This window comes from Lepidochelys kempii, chromosome 3, assembly GCF_965140265.1.
Source record: "Lepidochelys kempii isolate rLepKem1 chromosome 3, rLepKem1.hap2, whole genome shotgun sequence".
In the NCBI taxonomy this organism is placed as follows: domain Eukaryota; kingdom Metazoa; phylum Chordata; order Testudines; family Cheloniidae; genus Lepidochelys; species Lepidochelys kempii.
In genome coordinates, this window is record NC_133258.1 from 164,113,308 (window position 1) to 164,136,031 (window position 22,724).

The window sequence follows — 22,724 nt, forward strand, 5'->3', positions numbered from 1 at the left end:
ATTAGAGCAAATGAATATTTGATTTTTCAGTTTGCTGGTAGTTTTGAAAAAATCTAAAAAAAATTGAGCTCAGATTGAACCCAAACTAAAAACTGCCAAAAAATAAAAAATAAAAAATATTTTTTTTTCAAAATAAAAAAAATTGACAAAAAATTCATTTTGAACAAAATGTTTCGTTTTTCTTCCAGGCATTTTCTGAAATCAAAAGCAAAGGAAATTATTTGCAGAACAGCAGGGTGGGTGGAGGAGGTGGTGGTGGTGGAAATTTTTTTTAATAAATAGTTTATTCACAAACAAATGTAGTTTTCATCTACCCCTAATTATTCATGAATTTTACATTAATTCACTGAATACTTTTGGCTCAATTTATTTTGGGATTTAAGTGCCATTCACAAAATGACTGAACGGGAACTTGTCAGTGGTGGTTTCTTTTAACCTGTAGCCCAGCGGTTATGGCACTCGTCTGAGCCCTGTGTTCAACTCCCTCTCTGCCTGATGTGGAGAAGGGATTTGAACTTGGGTCTCCCGTGTTGGAGGAAAGTGCCTTATCAACTGGGCTTTGAGGAATTTTGGTGCAAGTCTTTTCCTTGAAGCCATTCTCCTTTGTATCAATAGTTAGTCATTAGAGCATTGACTAAATACAATCTTAAAAAAAAAATTTTTTTGTATGGCTTGTTTTATAACTTTTTTTCTTTTATAAATGTTTCGCAACCACTGGAGGGGAGAGAGGAAGATGAACAGTGTTGTTTTAGTCTTTTATATGTGATTTAAATGCTTTAAAATGGGTCACCATAAATTAGTACTGCAAGGGGAAAACAATGTAAAATTGTCACAGAAAAAAATAGAAAATTGTCACAGAAATTGTCCATTCAACTCCCATTCACTGTATGGCTAAATACTTCAGTCAGCTTTGAAAACCTCTTGCAACACAAAAAATAAAGGTAAAATCCATCAAATGAGTATGACATAAATATAAAATTCTAAATATGTCTGACAAAATTGTGCTAATGCAACCTTACAAAATTGTACTCGCACTCTAGCCTGGGATGAGAACATTTTTGGCAGGTAGGGAAAGTATCATTATTATTTACATTATCAGAACAGAAAGGGCAAATAGATATTGCGCCTGGGTTGGTGATTATTTTCTGACTGTTTTGTAAAGCTCCTTTACTGAATTTAGATTTAAAACTCAGGCCTTCATCAGGTCATTTAACCAGTCCATTATTGTGAATAATATATACACATAAGTATTCATAAAAGCCTGGATTCCCATCTCTGAAGACCTATGCCTGCTTAGAGAAACACCTTTGTGGAATGCACGGCAATGGTCTGGAGCAGCTGCTTTGACAAAGACTCTTCATTTAAAAGGTGGCTGCACTAAGGTGCGGTAATTCCATTGAATTTATTTTCTAATTTTGCTGAATGGAGCACTGGCCCATATGCCTCAGTGGCAACGTAGCTCCATCCTCCATTTGGAATTATGTACCCATTTCACAGCATCTGCCAAAGTAAAGAGAACAGAATCCTGCTGGGAGGCATGAAGTGATGGGAATTCCCCTTTTAGACATAGCCAATTTGCATACTGCTCTTCACTTCTAGCAACAGGCCACAGAAGTTCACCCACCCACTCTTTTAATAGACCCCTAACCTCTGGCTGGGTTACTGAAGTCCTCAAATCTTGGTTTAAAGACTTCAAGTTACAGAGAATCCACAATTTATACTAGTTTAAACCTGCAAGTGCCCCATGCCTCATGTTGCAGAGGAAGGTGAAAAAGCCCCCAAGGTCTCAGCCAATCTGACCTGGGGGAAAATTCCTTCCCAACCCCAAATATGGCGATTAGTTAGACCCTAAACATGTGGGCAATACTACCAGGCAGATACCTGGGAAAGAATTCTCTGTAGTAACTTAGACCCTCCCCTTCTCGGGTCCTGTCTCCAGCAGTTGGGGATTTTTGCTACTGGCAATCACTGCTGGGCCACACGCCATTGTAGAAAGTCCCATCATACCACCCCCTCCATAAAATTATCAAGCTCAGTCTTGAAGCTGGTTATGTTTTTTGACCCTGCTGCTCCCCTTGGAAGGCTATTCCAGAACTTTGAGTCCTCTGATGGTTAAAAACCTTCATCTAATTTTGAGCCTAAACTTGTTGATGGCTAGTTTATAGCCATTTGTTCTTGTTTCTACTTTGGCTCTTAACTTAAAAAAACTCCACTCTCTCTCTGGTATTTTCCCTTTGATGTATTTATACAGAGCAATCATATCTCCGCCTCCCATCCCCCCCCCCCCCCCCGCCTTCTTTTGGTTAGGCTAAACAAGCCAAGTTCTTTGAGTCTCCTCTAATAAGATAGGTTTTCCATTCCTCGGATCATCCTAGTTGCCCTTCTCTGCACCTGTTCCAGTTTGAATTCATCCTTCTTAAATATGGGAGACTGGAATTGCATACAGTATTCCAGATGAGGTCTCACCAATGCCTTTTATAATGGTACTAACACTTCCCTGTCTCTTTTGCAAATACCTCGCCTGATGCATCCTTGTACTGCATTAGCCTTTTTCATGGCCGCATTGCATTGACGGCTTATAGTCATCCTATGATCAACCAATATACCCAGGTCTTTCTCCTCTTATGTTGCTTCCAACTGATAAAGTCCCCAGTTTATCACAAAAATTCTTGTTAATCCCTAAATGCATGACTTTGCACTATTAAATTTCATTTCATTTCTACTACTCCAGTTTACAAGGTCATCCACATCTTCTTGTATGATATTCCGGTCCTCCTTTGCAGTGGCTATGCCTCCCAACTTCATGTCTCTGCAAATTTTATTAGCGCACTCTCACTTTTTTGTGCCAAGGTCAGTAATAAAAACGTTAAATAAGTTTGGTCCCAAAACTGATCCTTGAGGAACTCAACTAGTAAACTCTGTCCAGGCTGGCAGTTTGCCTTTCAGTATGACCTCTTGTAGTCATCCCTTTAACCAGTTCCTTATCCACCTTTCAATTCTCATATATCCCCATCTTCTCCAATTTAACTAATAATTTCCCATGTGGAACTGTATCAAATGCCTTATTGAAATCCAGGTAGATTAGATCTACTGCATTTCCTTTGTCTAAAAAATCAGTTATCTTCTCAAAGAAGGAGATCAGGTTGGTCTGGCATAATCTACATTTTGTAAAACCAATTACAGTTTTATCCCAATTACAATTCGCCTCTGTCCTTAACTACTTTCTCTTTTAAAATTTGTTTGACCTTGCATACAATTAAGGTCAAACTAACAGGTCTGTAGTTTCCTGGATCACTTTTTTTCCCTTTCTTAAAAATAAGAACTATTGTAGGCACCAACTCCATGGGTGCTCTGGGGCTGGAGTACCCATGGGAAAAAAATAATGGGTGCTCAGCACCCACCAGCTGCCCCAACAATCAGCACCTTTCACCCACAAGTGGGCCCTGCCAATAAGTTCCTCCTCCTCCTCCCTCCCAGTGCCCCCCACACGCTGTGATCAGCTGTTCAGTGGTGGGCAGGAGGCACTGGGGGGGAGGAGGCGGGGCAAGGCAGGTCGGGGGGTGGCCTTTGGGAAAGGGGTGGAGTGGGGGCAGGGCCTGGGGCAGGCCGGGGGTCAAGCCTCTCCCACCCCCACAAAGTCGACACCTGTGGGGACTATGTTAGCAATTCTCCAGTCAGGGCATAACCCCTGAGTTTACAGAGTCATTAAAGTCTTTTCTATTGGGCTTGTGATTTCATGTGCCAGTTCCTTTAATATTCTTGGATGGAGATTATCTGATTTGATTAAGTCCCATTAAGGTGTTTGAGTTTGACTTACAACTCGGACGTGGTAATTTCTACCTGCATATACTCGTTCCCATTAGCCACCCTGCCTCTACCTCTAAGCTATTCATTAGCCTCATTAAAAACTGAGGCAAAGTATATGTTTAGGTGTAGGGTCATGCCTAAATTATCTTTAATCTCCACCCCACCCTCAGTGGTTAGCAGTCCCACTTCTTCTTTTCTTGTTTTTTTTTTTTTATTATTATTTATGTAGCTATAGAACCTCTTATTTGTGGTTTTAATTCCCTTTTCAATGTCCCACTCTGCTTGGCTTTTGGCAGTTCACATTTTTTTCCTACACTTTCTGACCTCCAAGAGGTAGCTTTCCTTGCTGATCCCCCGTCTTCCATTCCTTGTAGGCTTTCTGCTTTTTCTTAATCACCTGTTTGAGATGCTTACTCATCCAGCTTAGTCTGCAACCCTTCCTTACGATTTTTTCCCTTTATTTGGGATGCAGGCTTCAGATAGCTTCTGCAACTATGACTTAAAGTAATTCCAGACCTCCTCCACATTCAAGTCCTTGAGTTCTTTGGTCCAGTCCACTTCCCTAATTAATCCCCTTAATTTATTAAAGTTAGCTCTTTTGAAATCAAGAACTCTTGTTGCAGATCTCATTTTAAACTGAATTAACTCAGGATCACTTGAACCAAGGCTGTCCTCTACAACCAGTTCGTCTATGAGGGCCTCACTACTCACCAATACAAATCTAAAATGACATCACCTCTTCTTGGTTCAACAACTATCTGGTGAAGAAATCTGTCAGCTATCACATCCAGGAAAATCTGGGCCCTACTGTACTTAGTAACACTTGTCCTCCAATCTATATTTGGGAAATTAAAGGTTCCCATAATCACACAATTTCCAGTAGTATTTAGTTAATTAAAAACATTAAAGAGGTCTCTATCCATAGCCAAATTGGATCCTGGTGGTCTGTAACACACCTCAAGCACTATATCAGGGATTCTCTAGTAGCTTTCTTCCCCAAAGTGATTTTGGCCCACACAGACTTTATCTTATCCATTCTATCACTTCTAATTTCTTTACAGTCTATCTTGGCATTAATATACAAGTCTACTCAACCACCTTTATCTTTCTTTCTTTCTTTCTTTCTTTCTTGAACAGCCCATACCTTTCAATACCCGTACTCCAGTCGTGACGACTAGTCCACCATGTCTCTGTTGTCCCTGTAATATCTGGTTTCACTTCCTGCACCAGTAGTTCTAGTTCCTCCGGTTTGTTACCCAGGCTCCTTGTATTGGTGTACAAACATCTCAACTGTTGCTGCTGGGGTTCGTCCCACATTCCTCGCCCGATTGGGTACAGTCATTCTACTGCAGTGTCGCCTAACTGTTCATCTTACCAGACCTCCATTTTACCATAAATTTATTGTGGACCCTTTTCTGCTGTTCATTTCCATGCATGTTTCCCCCATTTCATATAATGTGAGAATAAACCTCGTGTTTTTTTTCCTAAACTGTTACTAAATCCCAGCTTTAAATATTACAAATAATTTAAAAAACATTTTAATAAAAGTATAGAAAATTAAATACTAGTTTTGCATACCAAGTGGGCTTAATGTTCTAGGTGTGGGTTTACGGATCTGTTACACTGTTAACTTTACATCCATATTTAACAAATGACATTATTCAGTTTCATGGGGTCACTGCGTCAAAATGTCTGTGTTAGGACTTTAATTTATTTCCTGAGGTTCCTTTTAGTGGGCAGAAAGAGTGGTGCATTGGATTGATTTACTGTCTCTAATCCACCATGTGGATTTTAAGGCTTGGAACTTATTCTGTGATGTAAATTTAAAACCTAGAAGAATTCAACTGTACTTCAGTAGCAGGCTGAAAAAGACTGGGGATCTCGTAACTCAAATGTTGGGAGGATGATTCTATTGCAGAGGTAATGTTCTCTAATTTCAAGCAGCTTTGACTGTACCATTTACTCAGCATTCCATTCCACCCACTGGTTTATCCACACAGCTCCTGTTTACTTCAGTGGTAGCTATGTATGCATATATGAGGGCAGAATTTTGTGTGGTTAGTTTCACTTCGTGATGCAGCCAAATGAACTATCTACCTGGATGTCAAGTGTTGCCTTTAAGAGATGCTGACATGACAGTGTACAAATTAAGGATTAAGAAACTATTTAAAAGACCCTCTACCATTTTCAAATGGGTCTCAGGGCAGTTTTATAACAAGATTACATACTTTTCTTTGCTCTGCTATAAATTAAAGCACGTATATCAAAGATTATCTTTGTTATGGGATTGCTGACTTTGCACTCTGGGATAGGCAGGCCCCGGGTGTAAATTTCAATAGCTGACTAAAAGTGCAGGGGAAATGAGCAGGTAATGAGAGAAGAGCAGCCAGTTCTTTAATTGAATTAAAAGCCAAGTGACACCAAAGCAGACACCTGTCCAATTACAGACAGGCTAAGGTGTTTACCATTGCTGTACAAGCGATTTGAAGATGACAGCAATCTTTCCGCCCACAGATTAACATAATGAAGGAGAACAGATTACAGCGGATGCTGGCCAAATAGCTAGGTTGGCAGCTGAGAAAAAAAGTAGTTTGTTGAAGTATGTAAATAAAAACTGCACTTTCCATTGCCTACCTATTCAGTTCATCTACTTCCTCGTTGCCAGCAAAATAGTGGGTGTGACGTGTAAAGGAAAGGGGTGAATTATAAAATGTCAAAATAGAATTTCTCTGGATAAGCCTTTACTAAAAACAATGAACAAGATTTACAAAAAGAAAGCTTTTTTTAGATGCCCACTGTCCTTCATATCCCTGTCAAATGATTCCATATGTAAAATCTAATGCAGTGCAGATACAGCATGTAAGATCTTTCCATTTTTTAAAATAAATAAAAATTCCTCCAGTGCTTGGGGCATCTTTCTGGATGTACTATTGCTGCTGGTGGTGCCTGAAGCCATTGGGGACCCCCCAGAATGTCTTCCCCAAGAAGAAATTCAAGGAGTATTAACTCTCTATCTCATAAGGAGAATAGGCTATGGCTGCTAAATGTAAAATACAACTAAATTGCATTCAAAAGCACAGCAGAATACAATGTGAAAAGGCACTTGATGTATAACAAAATATCCCCTTCCACACTTCTCACAGCAGAGAACATGCAAATGTCAGATTTAGATGCATTGATTCATGCACCTATTTATTGGCTCAAGGTAATTCAAACTGTGTGGTTTTACTTTCCTCTTCCTCCTTCCCCCCCCACTAGGTATGTGTCAATGTTAAGTATTAATGCAAAATGCATTAGTGCTTAGCAGAGAGATTCCCTGGAGATGCTGGTGCCAAATAGTTTAATACAGATGCCTGCATTTCTGCATTACACGGGATGCTAAAACTTTAAAAACATCAATAATGCCTACTTTATGCTTATTCAATGTGCTTTCAAATTGCTGTCTTCCATCATCGAAAGATTACAAGCAAAGTTTGTCGGTACTGCTGCTGACCCTGCTTTGCCTTCAGTGTATCTGCTGTAGCATTTACATTAGATTCAGAGGTGTCAGTGCAGCTTTCCATTATCAACTGATGATTAGCAGAATCAAGAACTATGATCATAGAGGGATGGTATTGATCTTTCACCATTTTTACTCTTAAATGGAACTACATTGACTGGAGTTACTCCTGATTTATACTGTTGTAAGGGAGAGTAGAATCAGGCCCTAAAAGAGATAAATTGAAAGATCTTGTAGATGCCAAACTTTCAGGATTTTTCAGTCAAGTACAAGAATAAACCAAGCATCTCCATTTCAGTGAAAGATTGGTCTGGAAAATTGTAGCGTCTACAAGCTTCTTAGCAAATACTAGGAGAATACATCACCTCTCTTTGGATTGTCACCTGTGCACATCAAAGAAAAACTGCACAAACTTTGACATTTACTTTGTTGTCCTGTATAAGAGGAAGGGAAATTTTCTGCGTTAATTGTTAATGATAGGGACTACTACTTAATTCCATCTCCAAGTGCGCACATCACCCCAAAGGGGGCAGGAGGGGAAGGAGGCAGCATCATGACACACTGCACTGAAGGGATCTTAGGGCAAGCTCTTTACCTCTGCATTTTCCAGCTAAATATAATTTTGTAGCTTCCAATTGCAAGTTCTTTCCCAAGCTTCTCATGAAAAAGTACAGCTTTTTATCACCCCAGTGCAGGACAGTGCCTAAATAGCACAATTTGGCACCTAAGGTGAAATTCTACACTGGGAAGTCAGTGTATACATAGTGGACATCAGAATATGGTGAACATTGAAAGTCAGCAAGAGTCTGATCTCCTTTTTTATTAATTTTTAATTTTTTCTGAAGTTTCACTTCACATTATTTTATTATTTCACCTGCTTTGACATGGGAACTGCTAATGCTTTGACAGATTTCTTGAACATTTGTATACTTTCACTGTGGTACTTCTATATTTTCCAATTTAATATAATTGTGAGATTTCCTACACCAATACTCCTCACTGAATCGTTACACCTATCCCTACATTTTTTGAGTACTAGGATGATCATTTTTTTCAGGAGTGCATCCAGGAGTGAAATCAAATTGGTATCACTCACAGCTGATCTACAGCGGAATTCTATCCACCTCTCTTCACTGACACCAATAAGTCCTGAAAAAGCACAAGTATACAAATCTTTCCTTGTTGAATCCTTGGGTACTGTGTCAGCTGAGTTCCGTTACTGTGGTGGTGTATTAACACGGGGATTATACGATACCACTGAAGTAATGGAACCCAGATGGTATGTTTCATATGGTACCAGGAGCTTGATGTCTTTGATTAAAATGGGAAGCTTTGTAGAACAGCGTTCATGCCTAAGAGAAAGATCTCTTCAGTTTTATCTAAGAGGTTAGAAATTCTTTGGGAAAAACAAACTTATAAGTAAAATAATATGGTGGGGAAGGGATAAAGAAAAGATGAATTAATAGTTATGTATATTTAAGCTGCTGAAATCTTGAAGTAACTTCTAGTTTAAAAAGAATAACTGGAAGATTCCAGCTGCACAATATTAGCATAATGTTTTGAACAAAACACAATTTATTTTTTAAAAGCAGAAACTATTTCAAACCATGAGAAATGCAAGGTTTAATGCTTTGTCCTTTCCTCCTGTACTATTGTAAATATATTATTTTATGTAAATATATATTGCTGGACAATGTAATTATAGCATTGTGACTGTATACGTACATACGTGGGACCGCATAGTGTACATATGCAACATTAATTTCTTCTGTTGTAGGCATGTTGACAGGCTTGCAACCCTTCACAAACTATGGTGTAACCCTAACTGCTTGCACTTTGGCTGGCTGTACTGAGAGCTCACATGCATTGAACATCTCCACTCCACAAGAAGGTAAAGTAATTTCAAAGGTCTTGACTTCCACATTTCAGTCATGAATAATAAAATAGGAGAAGAGCTAAATGCTGCAAAGCCATTTGCTGGAAAACCCCAACCTAATTTGATGACAAAGTGCATTGCCAGAGCATAATTGCTCCATTTTTGGGGGGGGTGCGAAAATGAATCAAACTCCATACCCTTTAATGACATGCATCTTTAATAGCTGTAATGCAGATTAATGGGCTTTTTAATTGCTGTTACATTGTTCATGCAAGAGCCTTGTCATTAATATGAAGCATCTGAAAGATTAATGAAAGCTTCCTCATTTTACTATGGCTCAGAAGTAAATCTAGAGACAGTCTGACTAAAAAGAATTGATTGTATGGCACAGTATGAAATTGAGAATCAAACGGTTGATTCCATGGTCTCTTTTAACTGCTAAACACTAGCATAGGCAACAATTATTTTAGTATGATGGAACCTCCAAACGCCAATTTAGCCATTTATTAATCACTGCTCAATTTTCTGCTGTTTTTCTTAACTCTTAAGCATTTTTTGTTGTACTTGGAACTTAAAAGTTGCAAGCATAAATTAAGGTTTTTTTAAGCTTGCATTAAGATCTAGAGCAGCAAGAAAGAAAATATATTACAGTTCTGGCTTTAGAGACCAGCTCAATAACTATTGTGCATCAATTACTAGAGGAACTGTTCCCAAAAGATCTGAAGCATATGTAACTCCTATCTCACTTAAACATAAGATCCAGGTCAAATTAATCTCTCGGTTGCATCAGTCTAAAGCTGGAGTAATCCACTTGAAATCAGCAGTTCCTCCAGATTTATGCCAGTATAATTTGACCCTTATGTGTAAAACAGTATTTCGTCTTCCATGAGTGAAAACTCATCTTAAAAAAAAAATATTCCCATCAGATGTGTGGTGTGTTTTTTAAGAAGGAAGTATAGGCTTCTCTTTGTTTTTATCATTTTTTTTTAATAAGTTAGATAAAGAAATAGTGATACAGTGCTAACATGGAACTAAGACTTCAGCATAAATTGGTGTAAATTAGAGGCAAACCAGAAAAATCAAAACTGCACCACTTCTAATGAATTAAAAATAGACATGGTTCTCAGCCACAAAGTTTGGATCAGCTGTTTGTAGGGATGGGTGAATTAGTGTGGGGGGAAAAAAAACCCTTTACCCCTCTGGAATTGCATGCTTTTCTAGAACCAGGTTTTAGCTAAAAGGTCAATTTTCTGAATGGAGAGAGGTAAATTGTAGTGTTCCCCAGAGATCTGTACTGGGACCAGTGCGGTTCAGCATATTCATAAATTATGTGGGAAAAGGGGTAAACAGTGATTTGGCAAAATTTTCCGACTATACAAAATTATTGAAGATAATTAGGTCCAAAGCAGACTATGAGGAGTTACTAAGGGATCTCACAAAACTGGGTGACTGGGCAAGCAAAATGGCAGATGAAATTCAATGCTGATAAATGCAGAGTAATGCACATTGGAAAATTATAATCCCAACTATACATACAAAATGATGGGGTGTAAATTAACTGTTACCATTCAAGAAAGAGATCTTGGAGTCATTGTGGATAGTTCTCTGAAAACATCCACTCAATGTGCAGTGGCAGTCAAAAAAGCTAACAGAATGCTAGGACCCATTACGAAAGGGATAATAAACCAGAAAATATCATAATGCCCCTATATAAATCCATGGTACTCCCTCACCTTGAATACTGTGTGCAGTTCTGTTTGCCCTATCTAAAAAAAGATAGATTAGAATTGGAAAAGGTACAGAGAAGGGCAACAAAAATGATTAGGAGGATAGAACAGCTTCCATCTGAAGAGAGATTACAAAGACTGGCAATTTTCATCTTGGAAAAAAGACTAGTAAGAGGGGATATGGTGGATATCTATAAAATCATGAGTGGTGTGGAAAAAGTGAATAAGGAAGTGTTATTTACCTCTTCTCATAACACAAGAACCGGGGTTCACACAATGAAATTAATAGGCAGCAGGTTTAAAACAAACATAAGGAAGTACTACTTCTTTGAGTAGTGTCCCTGTGGGTGTGCTTGTGTCCCTGTGCTGCTGATAGGAGAACTTTGGTAGCAGTGTTGGTTAGGCCCACACATGCGCTGTCTCTCCTCGTGCTCTGCCACAAGGCTAACCAGCACACACAGGCTAATCCCCCACAGTTCCTTCTCAACTGCCCCTGGCTACAGACGGAGCCATTAGCTGTCTGTTTGCGATAGCTTCTTTAGCATTTTTATTACTTAGTATCCTCAGTCTTAGTTGGAGCCTTTTCCTCTGTATCTCTCTTCCAAAACAAAAAACAAACAAGCAAAACCTTCTTTCCCCCTTTTTTGGGGTTGGGGACCCCTTCCCCAAACAGGGTATTCGCGACTCACCAGGCTTCAAGAAGTGCCTGCTCTGCCCAGCTCTGTCCACCAGGGAGTGGAGAGTAGTTTCTCTCTCCCCCCCGCACCATCAATTTTGGAGGGAGGCCACACCCCCTTACTACATTATCTGCTATCAAGAGACTCCTTGGGTATACTCTCAATCTGCCGTATGACCAACCATTGGTGCCACCACTGGGCTCTATTCCATTGCCCCAGTGGCCATACTGGGATCCCTGGGTGCATATCACCCCCACACGTCTCAGGCTTCCAGTCTCACTCGTGGGCCCCTGAGACATGCCCCCTTGGCTATGACATCCAGAACCTCGAAACCTTCAGAAGAGATCATGGAAGAAGAGGAGGGTGGAGCTGAGGAAGAAGTTACTCTGAGGACCAACATCTCTTCCTCCTCTCCAGATGAGGCATTCATGCCCTGCCACCATCCTTAGCCAATGATTTCCGGCTCTTCCAGGACTTGGCCAAAAGGATTGCAGACACACTGCAGATACCCTTGGAGGAAGTCAAGGACATTCATTACAAACTCCTTGATATCCCACACTCTTCCTTGACCTCCAGAATAGTTTTTCCCATCAGTGAGACTCTTGTGGACCTGCAAAACTATATGACAAACCCCAGCATCAGTGAGGCCTACTTGTAATATTTTTTTATTGGTCCATTTACATCCTGGCTGGGGAGATGGAATTTCTTTTCTCCCACCCTTCCCCCAACTCCATTGTTATGGACATGGCAAACTTCCAGGTCCATCAAAACCAAATGAGTTCCATCCCGCTTGATAGGGACTGGAAATGCTTGGACCCCTTCAGGCAGAAAGCCTACTTTTCAGCAGGGCTGGCCTTACCATGAGGCAACTGAGGCGGCCGCCTCAGGTGCCAGACTGTGGTGGGGGGGGTGCCATAGGACCCAGAGTGTAGAGAATTGTGTCTGCTGCTGATGCATATGTATTCTCTCTGCTCTAGATGCACAGAGATGATGGAGTGCTGTGCTGGAGGAAGGAGGGCACAAGAGACATAACAGACAGGCAGGAGAAAAGGGGAGAGGCAATAACAAAAAGCAGCAGGAGCTGCAGGGAGAGAGCGGAGGAGGAGCCTCTTATGTATCTCTCTAGCACCCCCAGCAGCCTGGACTGATTAACAATGGCTTCTCAGGGAGCTTCCTGTTTCCTGCTGCTTCCCTGAACCCACTTGAGGAGAACAGGCAGTCAACTGAAGTAGTAGGAGCCAGTTAGGCCTTCAATTGAGTGTTGAGAGCCACTATAGCTGGCACAGAACAGCAGTCATGAGTGAAAGAAGAAAACACCCCTCTGGGGCAGCATTCAGAAAAAGAAAGAAAGCAAAGGAAGCTTTTCTATCTAAGCAGGAAGGAGCTCTCCTAAGATACATAGACACAAATGTTCACGGTGAGCCTTCTGGCCCAAGTGAGGATGTGAGTGGTGAGGAGATGACTGATCTTCCAGTTAGGCAGAGTGCAGGTGACATGGCAGGTACTGCAGCATCCATATCTCCATTTCAAATGGATGTAACCATGCACTTTCCTGAGGAAAATTGTAGCTCAGAGAAGAGTGTGGTGGAGGTGCAAGAAACAGCTGCTGCTGAGTTTAGTTCCTTAAGTCTAGATGATCCAGGACTGTGGACCTACTTGAGCAGCAGCCTGAGGGACTTCCTAGTACTGCATGGGCCACAGCAAGTGAAAAACTTCATGTTCCCCAAAGACAATGAAAATAGAAGTTTCCATCTAACACATTACTGGTGTGAAATACCCAATGGTGACAAAGTGGAGAGGCCACAGCTTATGTACTCAGAAACCCAGAATGCTGCATACTGGTTTTGTTGCAAAGTTTTCCAGTATAATGTTCCAGCCACATTGGATTCTACAGGAACAAAGGACTGGAAAAATCTGGCTAGAAATCTGGCATGCCATGAGAAGGCAGCAAATCACCAGAGAGCATTCCATAGGTGGAAAGAGCTTGAGATGAGATTAACGTTAAAGTCCACCATAGATGATCAGCATCAAGAGAAGATTGCATCAGAGTCTCTTTACTGGCAAAATGTTCTGAAAAGGCTCATTGCCATTGTGAGAATGCTTGCTACCCAAAACCCAGCACTGTGTGACACTTCAGATCAGCTGTATGTGCCAAACAATGGAAACGTCCTTAAAATTGTGGAGCTGATGGCTGAGTTTGATGCTGTACTCCAGGAGCATCTAAGAAGAGTCACCACCCAAGAAATGGAGTACTTGTGGCACCTTAGAGACTAACCAATTTATTTGAGCATGAGCTTTCGTGAGCTACAGCTCACTTCATCAGATGTACACACACCACTACCTTGGAAAAACAATTCAAAATGAGATCAAACAGTTCATGGCAACAAAAGTCAAACACAAGATTGTGGCAGATCTGAAGTCAGCAAGATATTACTCTGTTATTCTGGACTGCACACCTGACATCAGCCATATGGAACAAATGACTTTAATGGTGCATTTTGTAACAACAGCAGAACTGAGTGAAAATGTCCCTGCAATGGTGACTGTCAGAGAGCATCTTCTAGAATTTATTGACATTGATGATACTACAGGAGCTGGTCTGACAAATGTGCTTCTTAAAAAGCTGGAAGATATGGGAATTGCGATAGCTGACATGAGAGGTCAGGGCTACAATAATGGTGCCAACATGAGAGGAAAGAACAGAGGAGTGCAGACACGGATCTGAGAGTTAAACCCTTGAGCTTTTTTTGTCCCATGCAGTTCTCATTCATTGAACTTGGTGGTCAGTGATGCAACATCAGCTTCTAGCGAGGCTGCTGAATTTTTTAATGTAATTCAAAGCATCTATGTATTTTTCTCTGCATCAACTCATCAATCGCAAATTTTGAAGGAACATCTGGGAACATCCTCTCTGACACTGAAACCACTGAGTGCCACACGATGAGAAAGTCGAGTGGAGGCAATAAAGCCTATCAAACACCAAATTGGGAAGATAGATAATGCCATTAGGGAGGATAATGCTATGACAGGAACTGTTCGTGGAAGAACAGTGGCATGGGGAAATGGAATCACCAGAAACATACATAACTTCAAATTTCTGTGTGGCTTAGTGTTGTGGCATGACATAGTGTTTGAAATAAATGTTGTAAGCAAGAGACTCCTAGGTGTTGACCTTGATATATCTGGAGCAATGGAACAACTGGACAAAGCAAAGTCATACCTGCAGTCTTACTGATCAGATGAGGGATTTCAAAACGTTCTGAAGAGTGCAGAGAAGTTGGCAGAGGAACTTCACACTGAAGCTATTTTCCCACCCATTCAAGAATACAAGAGTCCCTGAAGAAGAAGACATTTTGATTACGAGGCACAGGATAATCCCATAAGAGACCCCAAACAATAATTCAAAGTTGAATTCTTTAACCATGTGCTAGATTGTGCAATACAGTCAGCTGAAGAACGTTTCATGCAGCTCAAGGAACACAGCAATATATTTGGGATGTTGTATGATATTCCAAAACTCCTCACTATACCTGAAGAAGACCTACACCAGCAACGCAGGGCACTAGAGACAGTGTTGACACATGATGACATGCGCGATATTGATGCGAGTGATTTAGGTGATGAACTGAAAGCCCTTTCAAGATACATTTCAGCAAGATCAACTCCTGCTGGAGGCTCTTCTGGAATATATGTGCACAAAGAAGATGACCACCCTCTTTCCAAATGCTTTTGTTGCTCTGCGCATACTTCTAACACTTCCTGTAACAGTTGCCAGTGGAGAACGCAGCTTCTCCAAACTGAAGTTAATAAAAACACATCTATGCTCCACAATGACACAGGAGAGGCTGGTTGGCCTTGCAACCATCTCAGTAGAGCATGAGCTGGCCCAGACTGTTGTGGACCTTCAGCAGGAAGCAGTTCAAATCTTTGCAACCAAGAAGGCATGGAAAGCACCACTTTGATTATTCAAACAGATAAAAATGCCAGTGTTTACTAAGCAGACAAGAAAAGTTACATTTGCTGTTCAGGCATTTGAAAGTTAAGTGTTACTTAAAATTTTTGAACAAGGCATTTTAAGTTGTTAGTTCTCCTTTTTTGGGGCAGGTAGTTGAACAGGTAGTAGAACAGGAAGAAGGCAGAACTGAAACCTTTCAAAGTTTTGGCCCAAGTGAGGGGGTGTGGTGTTTGAGCTCCCCACCTCAGGTGCCAAAATGTTGTGGGCCGGCCCTGCTCTTCAGCCACATTGCAATTTTGAATCACAAACTATCAAGCCTTAACAGCGAAGTATGACTGTCAACTATTCAGAACTCACAGCTTTATTGATCAGCTCCCAGAGTCACTGTGCGACCAATTCTATGCTATCATCCAGGAAGGGCAGCTAGTAGCCAAAACAACTCTCCAATCAGTCCTCGATGTGGCCAATACAGCGACAGTGGTCATGCAATGTGTGTCATGGTTACAACTTTCCCTAAAGGGGTGCAGACAACTCTTGAAGACCTTCGCTTTGAAGGCACTGAGCTGTTTGTGGAGAATACTGAGGCATCTCTCTATACCCTTAAAGATTTCAGGGCCATTCTCCACTCATTAGAAATCTATAATCTACCAAAACTGCTGTAGACTTATTCACAGAACTCGGCCTACAGATCAACACCCAGAAATCAACCTTCATCCCGGAACAACGCCTGGAATTCATAATGGCTGATCTCATCTTATTACAGGCCAAAGCTCTCCTACCTCAGCACAGGTTCCTCTACTGAGCTATGCTCATTGAGACAATACAAAACAGCCCCCAAATATCACTCAGACACTGCCTCCAACTTTTGGGGGATATGGCAGCTGACACAGTGGTAATACCTCATTCCAGGCTTCACATGCAGTGTTTCCAGATGTGATTCAGCTCAGTCTACAGACTAAACAGAAACGGACTAGATAAACCTCTGTCACTGTCCACCAAGGTAAAAAACTCCCTGGTGGAAAAAAATAGGAAATATTTGCAAAGGGATCCCCTTTTTGTAAACTTCCCTGTTGGTACTTCTCACCACTGACGCATCCCTCATAGGATGGGGCACTCATCTAAACAACCTTACAACACAAGGCAAATGGTTGTCCATGGAGATATGCCTCCACACCAACCTCCTCGAGCTCAGGGCGGTCAGCAATGCCTGCACCCACTTCCTCCTGCTGATCAAGGGAACACACACGAGAGTCCTAATAGACAACATAGCATGCATGTTGCATAGCATAGCATGCATAAATCGACAGGTAGGAGCCAGATCACCCTCCGTCTGTGCAGAAGCACTAACGTTATGGAACTGGTGCATCTCTCACATTACACTATCAGCAGCCCACCTTCCGGCCACACAAAACTCAATAGCGGACAGTCTCGGTCACAGGTTCCCACATGACCATGAAGGGGCGATGCACCCAGCAGTGCTTCACAGCCTATTCAGATGGTGGTGGACACTGATCACAGACCTGTTCACCACTTTATTGAAAAAGAAATGTCCATGTAACTGCTTCAGAGCAGGGATGGGGCATCATTCCCTGGGCAATGATCTCCTTCTTCCCTGGGACAGGGACCTTCTCTATGCCTTTCCTCCATTTCCCATACTATCAAAAGTCCTATTAAAAATAAAATGAGAAGGTGCACATGTCATACTGATTGCTTTCCCACCGGCTGAGACAGAATTGTCACCCTTACCTGTCACAGCTCACGACATGCCCACCGATCTCTCTCCAGTCCACTCCATACCTCCCCTCATAGAATGAAGGATGTACTCTACATCCCAACCTTGGGATTCTCTGCATCAAGGCTTGGCTCCTTCATGTTTCAAATGCACAGAGAGTTCCTGCTCGGAGGAGGTACAAGAGGTATTATTACATAGTAGAAAATCCACAACATACTGTATTTGCCCCCCAAAAATTATCCAGATTTCAGGCTTGGTGTAATTCTCAACAAATTTCTCCAACATCCACTACTCTTCTAAAGATCCTAGACTGTGCACTGACTCTTAAAAAAATGGGGACTATCTCTCAGTTCAATCAAAGTTCTCTTAGTGGCTATAACAGCCTTCCACCAACAAGCAGAGGGCTACTCAAAGCTATCACACCCAACCACAAAATGATTCCTCAGGGGTATAGTAAACCTTTTTACACAACCCTGACATCCCACCCCTACATGGGATCTAAATCTAGTGTTGAAAAGCCTGACTAGACCTCCCTTGAAACCCACGACTGTTCACTTACACACCTGTCAGTGAAAACAGTCTTCCTGGTGGCAATCACCGTGGCTAGGAGAATAGGGGAAATAGCAGCTCTGATGGCACATCTTCCCTACATGGTATTCTTTCGGGACAAGGTCACGCTCAGGCCACACCTGAAATTCACTCCTAAGGTGACCACCCCTTTTCACATTAACCAAATGATCCACCTTCCAACTTTTTACCCTGAGCCGCACCATGATAACAGGGAGGCTATACTGCACACGCAAGATGTTAGGAGCTCCCGGGCCTTTTACCTGGATAGGGTGAAGACTTTTAGGAAGTCTCCTAGGCTTTTCCTTTCTACTGCAGAAAGATCCAAGGGCTCGGCAATATCAGCCCAGAGACTTTCCACGTGGGTCTCAAACTGCATTAGACAATGTTATCAGGTTCACAACATGACACCTCCAGATGATATTCTCGCACACTCCACAAGGTTGATCTCATCTGTCGCCTTCCTCAATAATGTCCCCACAACAGAAATCTGTCCATACCTTCGCAGAACATTATGCGATTTCTGGGGACTCCACCTCTGATGCCATCTTTGGCTCCACAGTACTGTCATCTGTAACTGACTCGACTCCGAAGCCCCAGTCTCCAGCAGGGATACTGCTCGGGAGTTGCCTACAGTGGAGCACCCCGTAGGGATACTACTTGAAGAAGAAGAGGAAGTTACTCAACTTGTGTAGTAACAATGGTTCTTTGAGATGTGTGTTCCTATGGGTGCTCCACAAGCCACCTTCCTCCCCTCTACTTCAGTTCTTGTCAATGACTCTGTGGTAGAGAAGGAACTGAGGAGGATGAGCCTGTGTGCAGTGGTTAGCCATGTGCCGGGGCATGAGGAGAGACCATGCATGTGAGGGCCTAACGGACACTGCTACCGAAGTTCTCTGATCAGCAGTGCAGGGACGCAAGCAAACCTACAATGGAGCACCCATAGCGACACACATCTTGAAGAACCATTGTTACTGCACAAGGTGAGTAACTTCCTCTTCTTCACATAATAAACAGTCAACTTTTGGAACTCATTGCCATGGGATATTGTGAAGGTTCAAAAAGAATTAGATAAGTCCATGGAGAATAGGTTCATCAATGCCTATAAGCTAAGATGGTCAGGGATGAAACCCCATGCTCTGAGTGTCCTAAGCCTCTAACTGCCAGAAGCTGGGAGGGAACAACAGGGGATGGATCACTCAATAATTGCCCTGTTCTGTTCATTCCCTCTGAAGCACCTGGCATTGGCCACTATCAGAAGACAGGATACTGGGCTATATGCACCGTTAGTCTGGCCCAGTATGGCCATTCTTATGTTCTAAAGGCATAAATTTGTCATCAGGTGCTTGACAAGAACTCCCATTGACTTCAGTGGAGTTGTTCTGTGTAAGGATATAATTTTCCTTTAATTTTGTTTCTGAGATTTTCAAATACCCATTCTGATTTTCAGTCAGTCCAGGACTATCCTGAGAAAGGTCATCCTTCTGAGATTTCTAGCCTAATTTTGCAGAATCAAAAAGTTAGTCAAAGCTTTGGGTAAGCATTAAACTGAACCAAACCTAAATTAGGCTGGTGGTATTTTTAAAGGCTCTTAGTGCTGTTGCAACTCTGCTCCCACAGAGGTCTCTGTGGGTTTTACTGTGAACTTCAGGGGGATCAGATTTCAGAGTAACAGCCGTGTTAGTCTGTATTCGCAAAAAGAAAAGGAGTACTTGTGGCACCTTAGAGACTAACCAATTTATTTGAGCATGAGCTTTCGTGAGCTACGGCAAATGCTGAGAGCTTTTGAAAATCTCACCCTAAACTTTTTACTATTTCCCCATTACTGTGTCATGGTCAGCTAGACTACAAATGGTGGGAGAGTGAGATGGCTTCACCATGAGAAAAAATATTCTCTTTCTCTTCCATTGCTCTGAGTCATAGGACACATGAATCAGCTAGTGATGTCCCATGAAGATTCATCAAATTTGAAACGTATGATGGAACTTCAAATAGCCTGTAGGCTAAATGTTTACAATGAAAGAAAATTTTACCAAAATAAGCAGGTTTGCTAGGCTTATCCTGAGGGGTTTTGCCACCTGTAATTATTTGAGCATTGTTTTTATGTCAATCGTTTGATATCTACTAAGAGTATCAATCCAGTTCTAAATCCTTAAGTCCAATTATAGTTTTGTAGGATATTGTTAAATACACAAACTGATATTTTAGTGAATTCATAACTTATTACACATTTCATTGTCAATGACAATTACATTACTTGTGGGCTTCCTCTGGAAAAAAAACTGTTAATGGAGACAATGCCATATGTAAGGAAATCCAATATTATCATATCTTTGCTTTATTGTATATTACAAGTTTCCTTACAATTATTTTTCTTATTTGCTCATCTTAGTAAACGTACTAGCTAATACAGGAATTCTATGTGATTCAGAAAAAAATGCTCATTTCTGAGGATATACTTTCACATGGGGAAGGTTTACATAAGAATAGATTCTTTTTTCTCCACAGAGAAATTCAATAAGGCCATGAGGAACATGTGTTTTATCTCTTTGAAGGACTGAACACACAGTCAATGTGTAGAGTTTCTATTTTTGGGTATTTTGGTGCATTCTCATAATAATAATTTGATGATACAGAAGACAGGCATCAATCATATTTTCCAGCTATCCCTTTTTCCCAATTGAAACATTCATTACTTTATATTGTTTGCATATTGCCAGCCACTGCTGGTTATTGTTTTAAATTGCCAAAATAGAGCTTGTAAATTACCAGATATTCCTGCCAGAGTGAGTAAGGCCCCAGTTCTGCCACCCTTATGATATTCAAAGGTATTGCTGTGGAGTTAAGGTTTAACTCACTGTAGGAGAGGCAGAACTGGTCCTTTGAGAGTATGTCTATTCATGCTATGGCAGTGAGCCTCCCAGCCCAGGTTGAGAGACTTGGGCTAGCATTCCACAAATAGCTGTGTGGATAGCTCTTGGAAGTTGTAGCTTGGGCTGGAACTCCGGGCTTGTCTACACTACCGGCCGGATCAATGGGCAGCGATCGATCCAGCGGGGGGGGTCGATTTATCGTTTCTAGTATAGACACGATAAATCGACCGCTGATCACTCTAGCATCAACTCCGGTACTCCACCTCAACTAAAAGTGCAAGGGGAATCAACGGGAGAGTGTCTCCCATTGACACACCGCAGTGAAGACACCATGGTAAGTAGATGTAAGTACGTCGAGATCAGCTACATTATTCATGTAGCTGAAGTTGCATAACTTAGCTCAAACCTTCCCCTCCCCCCCATAGTGTAGACCAGCACTCAGACTCTGAAGCCTAGGGAGGGAGGTGGACTTCAAAGCCCGAGCTCCAACACAAGCCACAACTTGAAAGAGCTGTTCTACACAGCTATTTTTAGAGTGCTAGCACAAGCCCTGGAAACCCAAATCTGTCAGCCTGGGTGAGGAGACTTGCTGCCATGAGCTGTGTAGGCATACCCATAACTATTAGCCATTGCCAACCTCTAGTTTACTATATACACACAAACTAATTAAAAGAGCGCTATTACTGTTGCAAAGTCAAGCTCTCAGAAGTTAGGAAACACCAGAATTAAAGTTACATGTGCATAATAATATAATAATTAAGGCTCCCTGGTTATCACAGAAGTTACGGGATTTGTTGACCTCTGTGACTTCTGCAGGGGTCTGTGTGGCTGGCCCAAAACATTACAATATATAGTTATGTATACACAACGTGTATTTATTTATTTATTTATAATATTTTCCAGCCCCTGAAGACGTACAACCACCTGCAGCTGTATCCTTTCCAACTTCTTTACTATTGAGTTGGAGTCCTCCAAAGAGACCAAATGGTATTATAACACAGTATGCTTTATACATGGATGCTGTATCAATCTACACTGGAAATGGAACTAAATACATTGTCAAAGGTGAGTTATATAGTTGTGACTCCTAAGATGGGTATGTCACAGTCATTGGGCTACCTGCACAGCTAACCCTTCCTTTTTCTCGTCAAATGCACCCTCCTTTCAGTTCTCAGGCCTGTAGCTGTCACCTGTGTTGGGGTGAAAGCACGTGGTTCTTCTGCTCTAGGTATGCATTGTGAACTGCCATCCCGAAGTCCTAACTGTGATTGCCTCAGCAGGCCTGATGTATCTTTGGAGCCTGCAGTTCTCTTCCCTTCAGGAGCAATGACAGCAGTGACCAGACACCCTTCTTATAGCAAAGTATTTATTAGAACAAAAGAATTTAAGAGAGAAACAGATCTTGTAATAATAAAACAGACCAAATACATATCAAGCTTACAGGATATCTAGCCATTTTCCACATGGTGATCCTGGTAGATCTAGCTTCCTTATAGACTCCTCCACAGAGCCTCTCTCTGTCTGGGTGATCATCTCTTCATTTAATTCACAAACGAGTATACTCCCTCCCTGCCTCGGGGAGTCTTTAAATCTTGCTCAGTCCTTTTGTCACCCCCCCTTTACAGAAATCACGTCACCTTTTAACTTTTTATAGTCCTTTGATCCGGTAACTTTCAGCTTTGGCAAAACGAGGCTTGAAACTTTTTGGAGATAGGAGGTGAGATCCCCCAAGCTACTAGTTTTCCCCACTGTCTTTCAAAGGTGTGCCTGGATGGCCTTATCTGTGTTGCTTTCCTGCACAGTCCCCATTGAATTTGAGCATATAATAAACATTTCACTTCCTCCAATATAATTTGTAAGGTCTATCTCAATATCTATGTTACATATCTGCATTCTTAGATTATTACATAGCAGCTCCATGACCCTCATTGGCTGTTTGTATTGATGTACAGTCATGTGACATCTTATTTTCACTTTAACCTTATGTTTTATCAAGGTATCACAAATCATT

At 41.5% G+C, this 22,724-nt stretch overlaps 1 protein-coding gene across 1 annotated transcript in view; it reads left to right on the forward strand.

Annotated features, from left to right (window-relative positions):
- USH2A (usherin) overlaps positions 1 to 22,724 on the forward strand; it is a 571,967-nt gene that overhangs the window by 252,814 nt on the left and 296,429 nt on the right. Inside the window, exons 30-31 of the mRNA XM_073338913.1 lie at positions 9,084 to 9,197; positions 21,617 to 21,778. Of these exons, the coding sequence (XP_073195014.1) occupies positions 9,084 to 9,197; positions 21,617 to 21,778 (276 nt within the window). The remainder of the gene's footprint in view (positions 1 to 9,083; positions 9,198 to 21,616; positions 21,779 to 22,724) is intronic.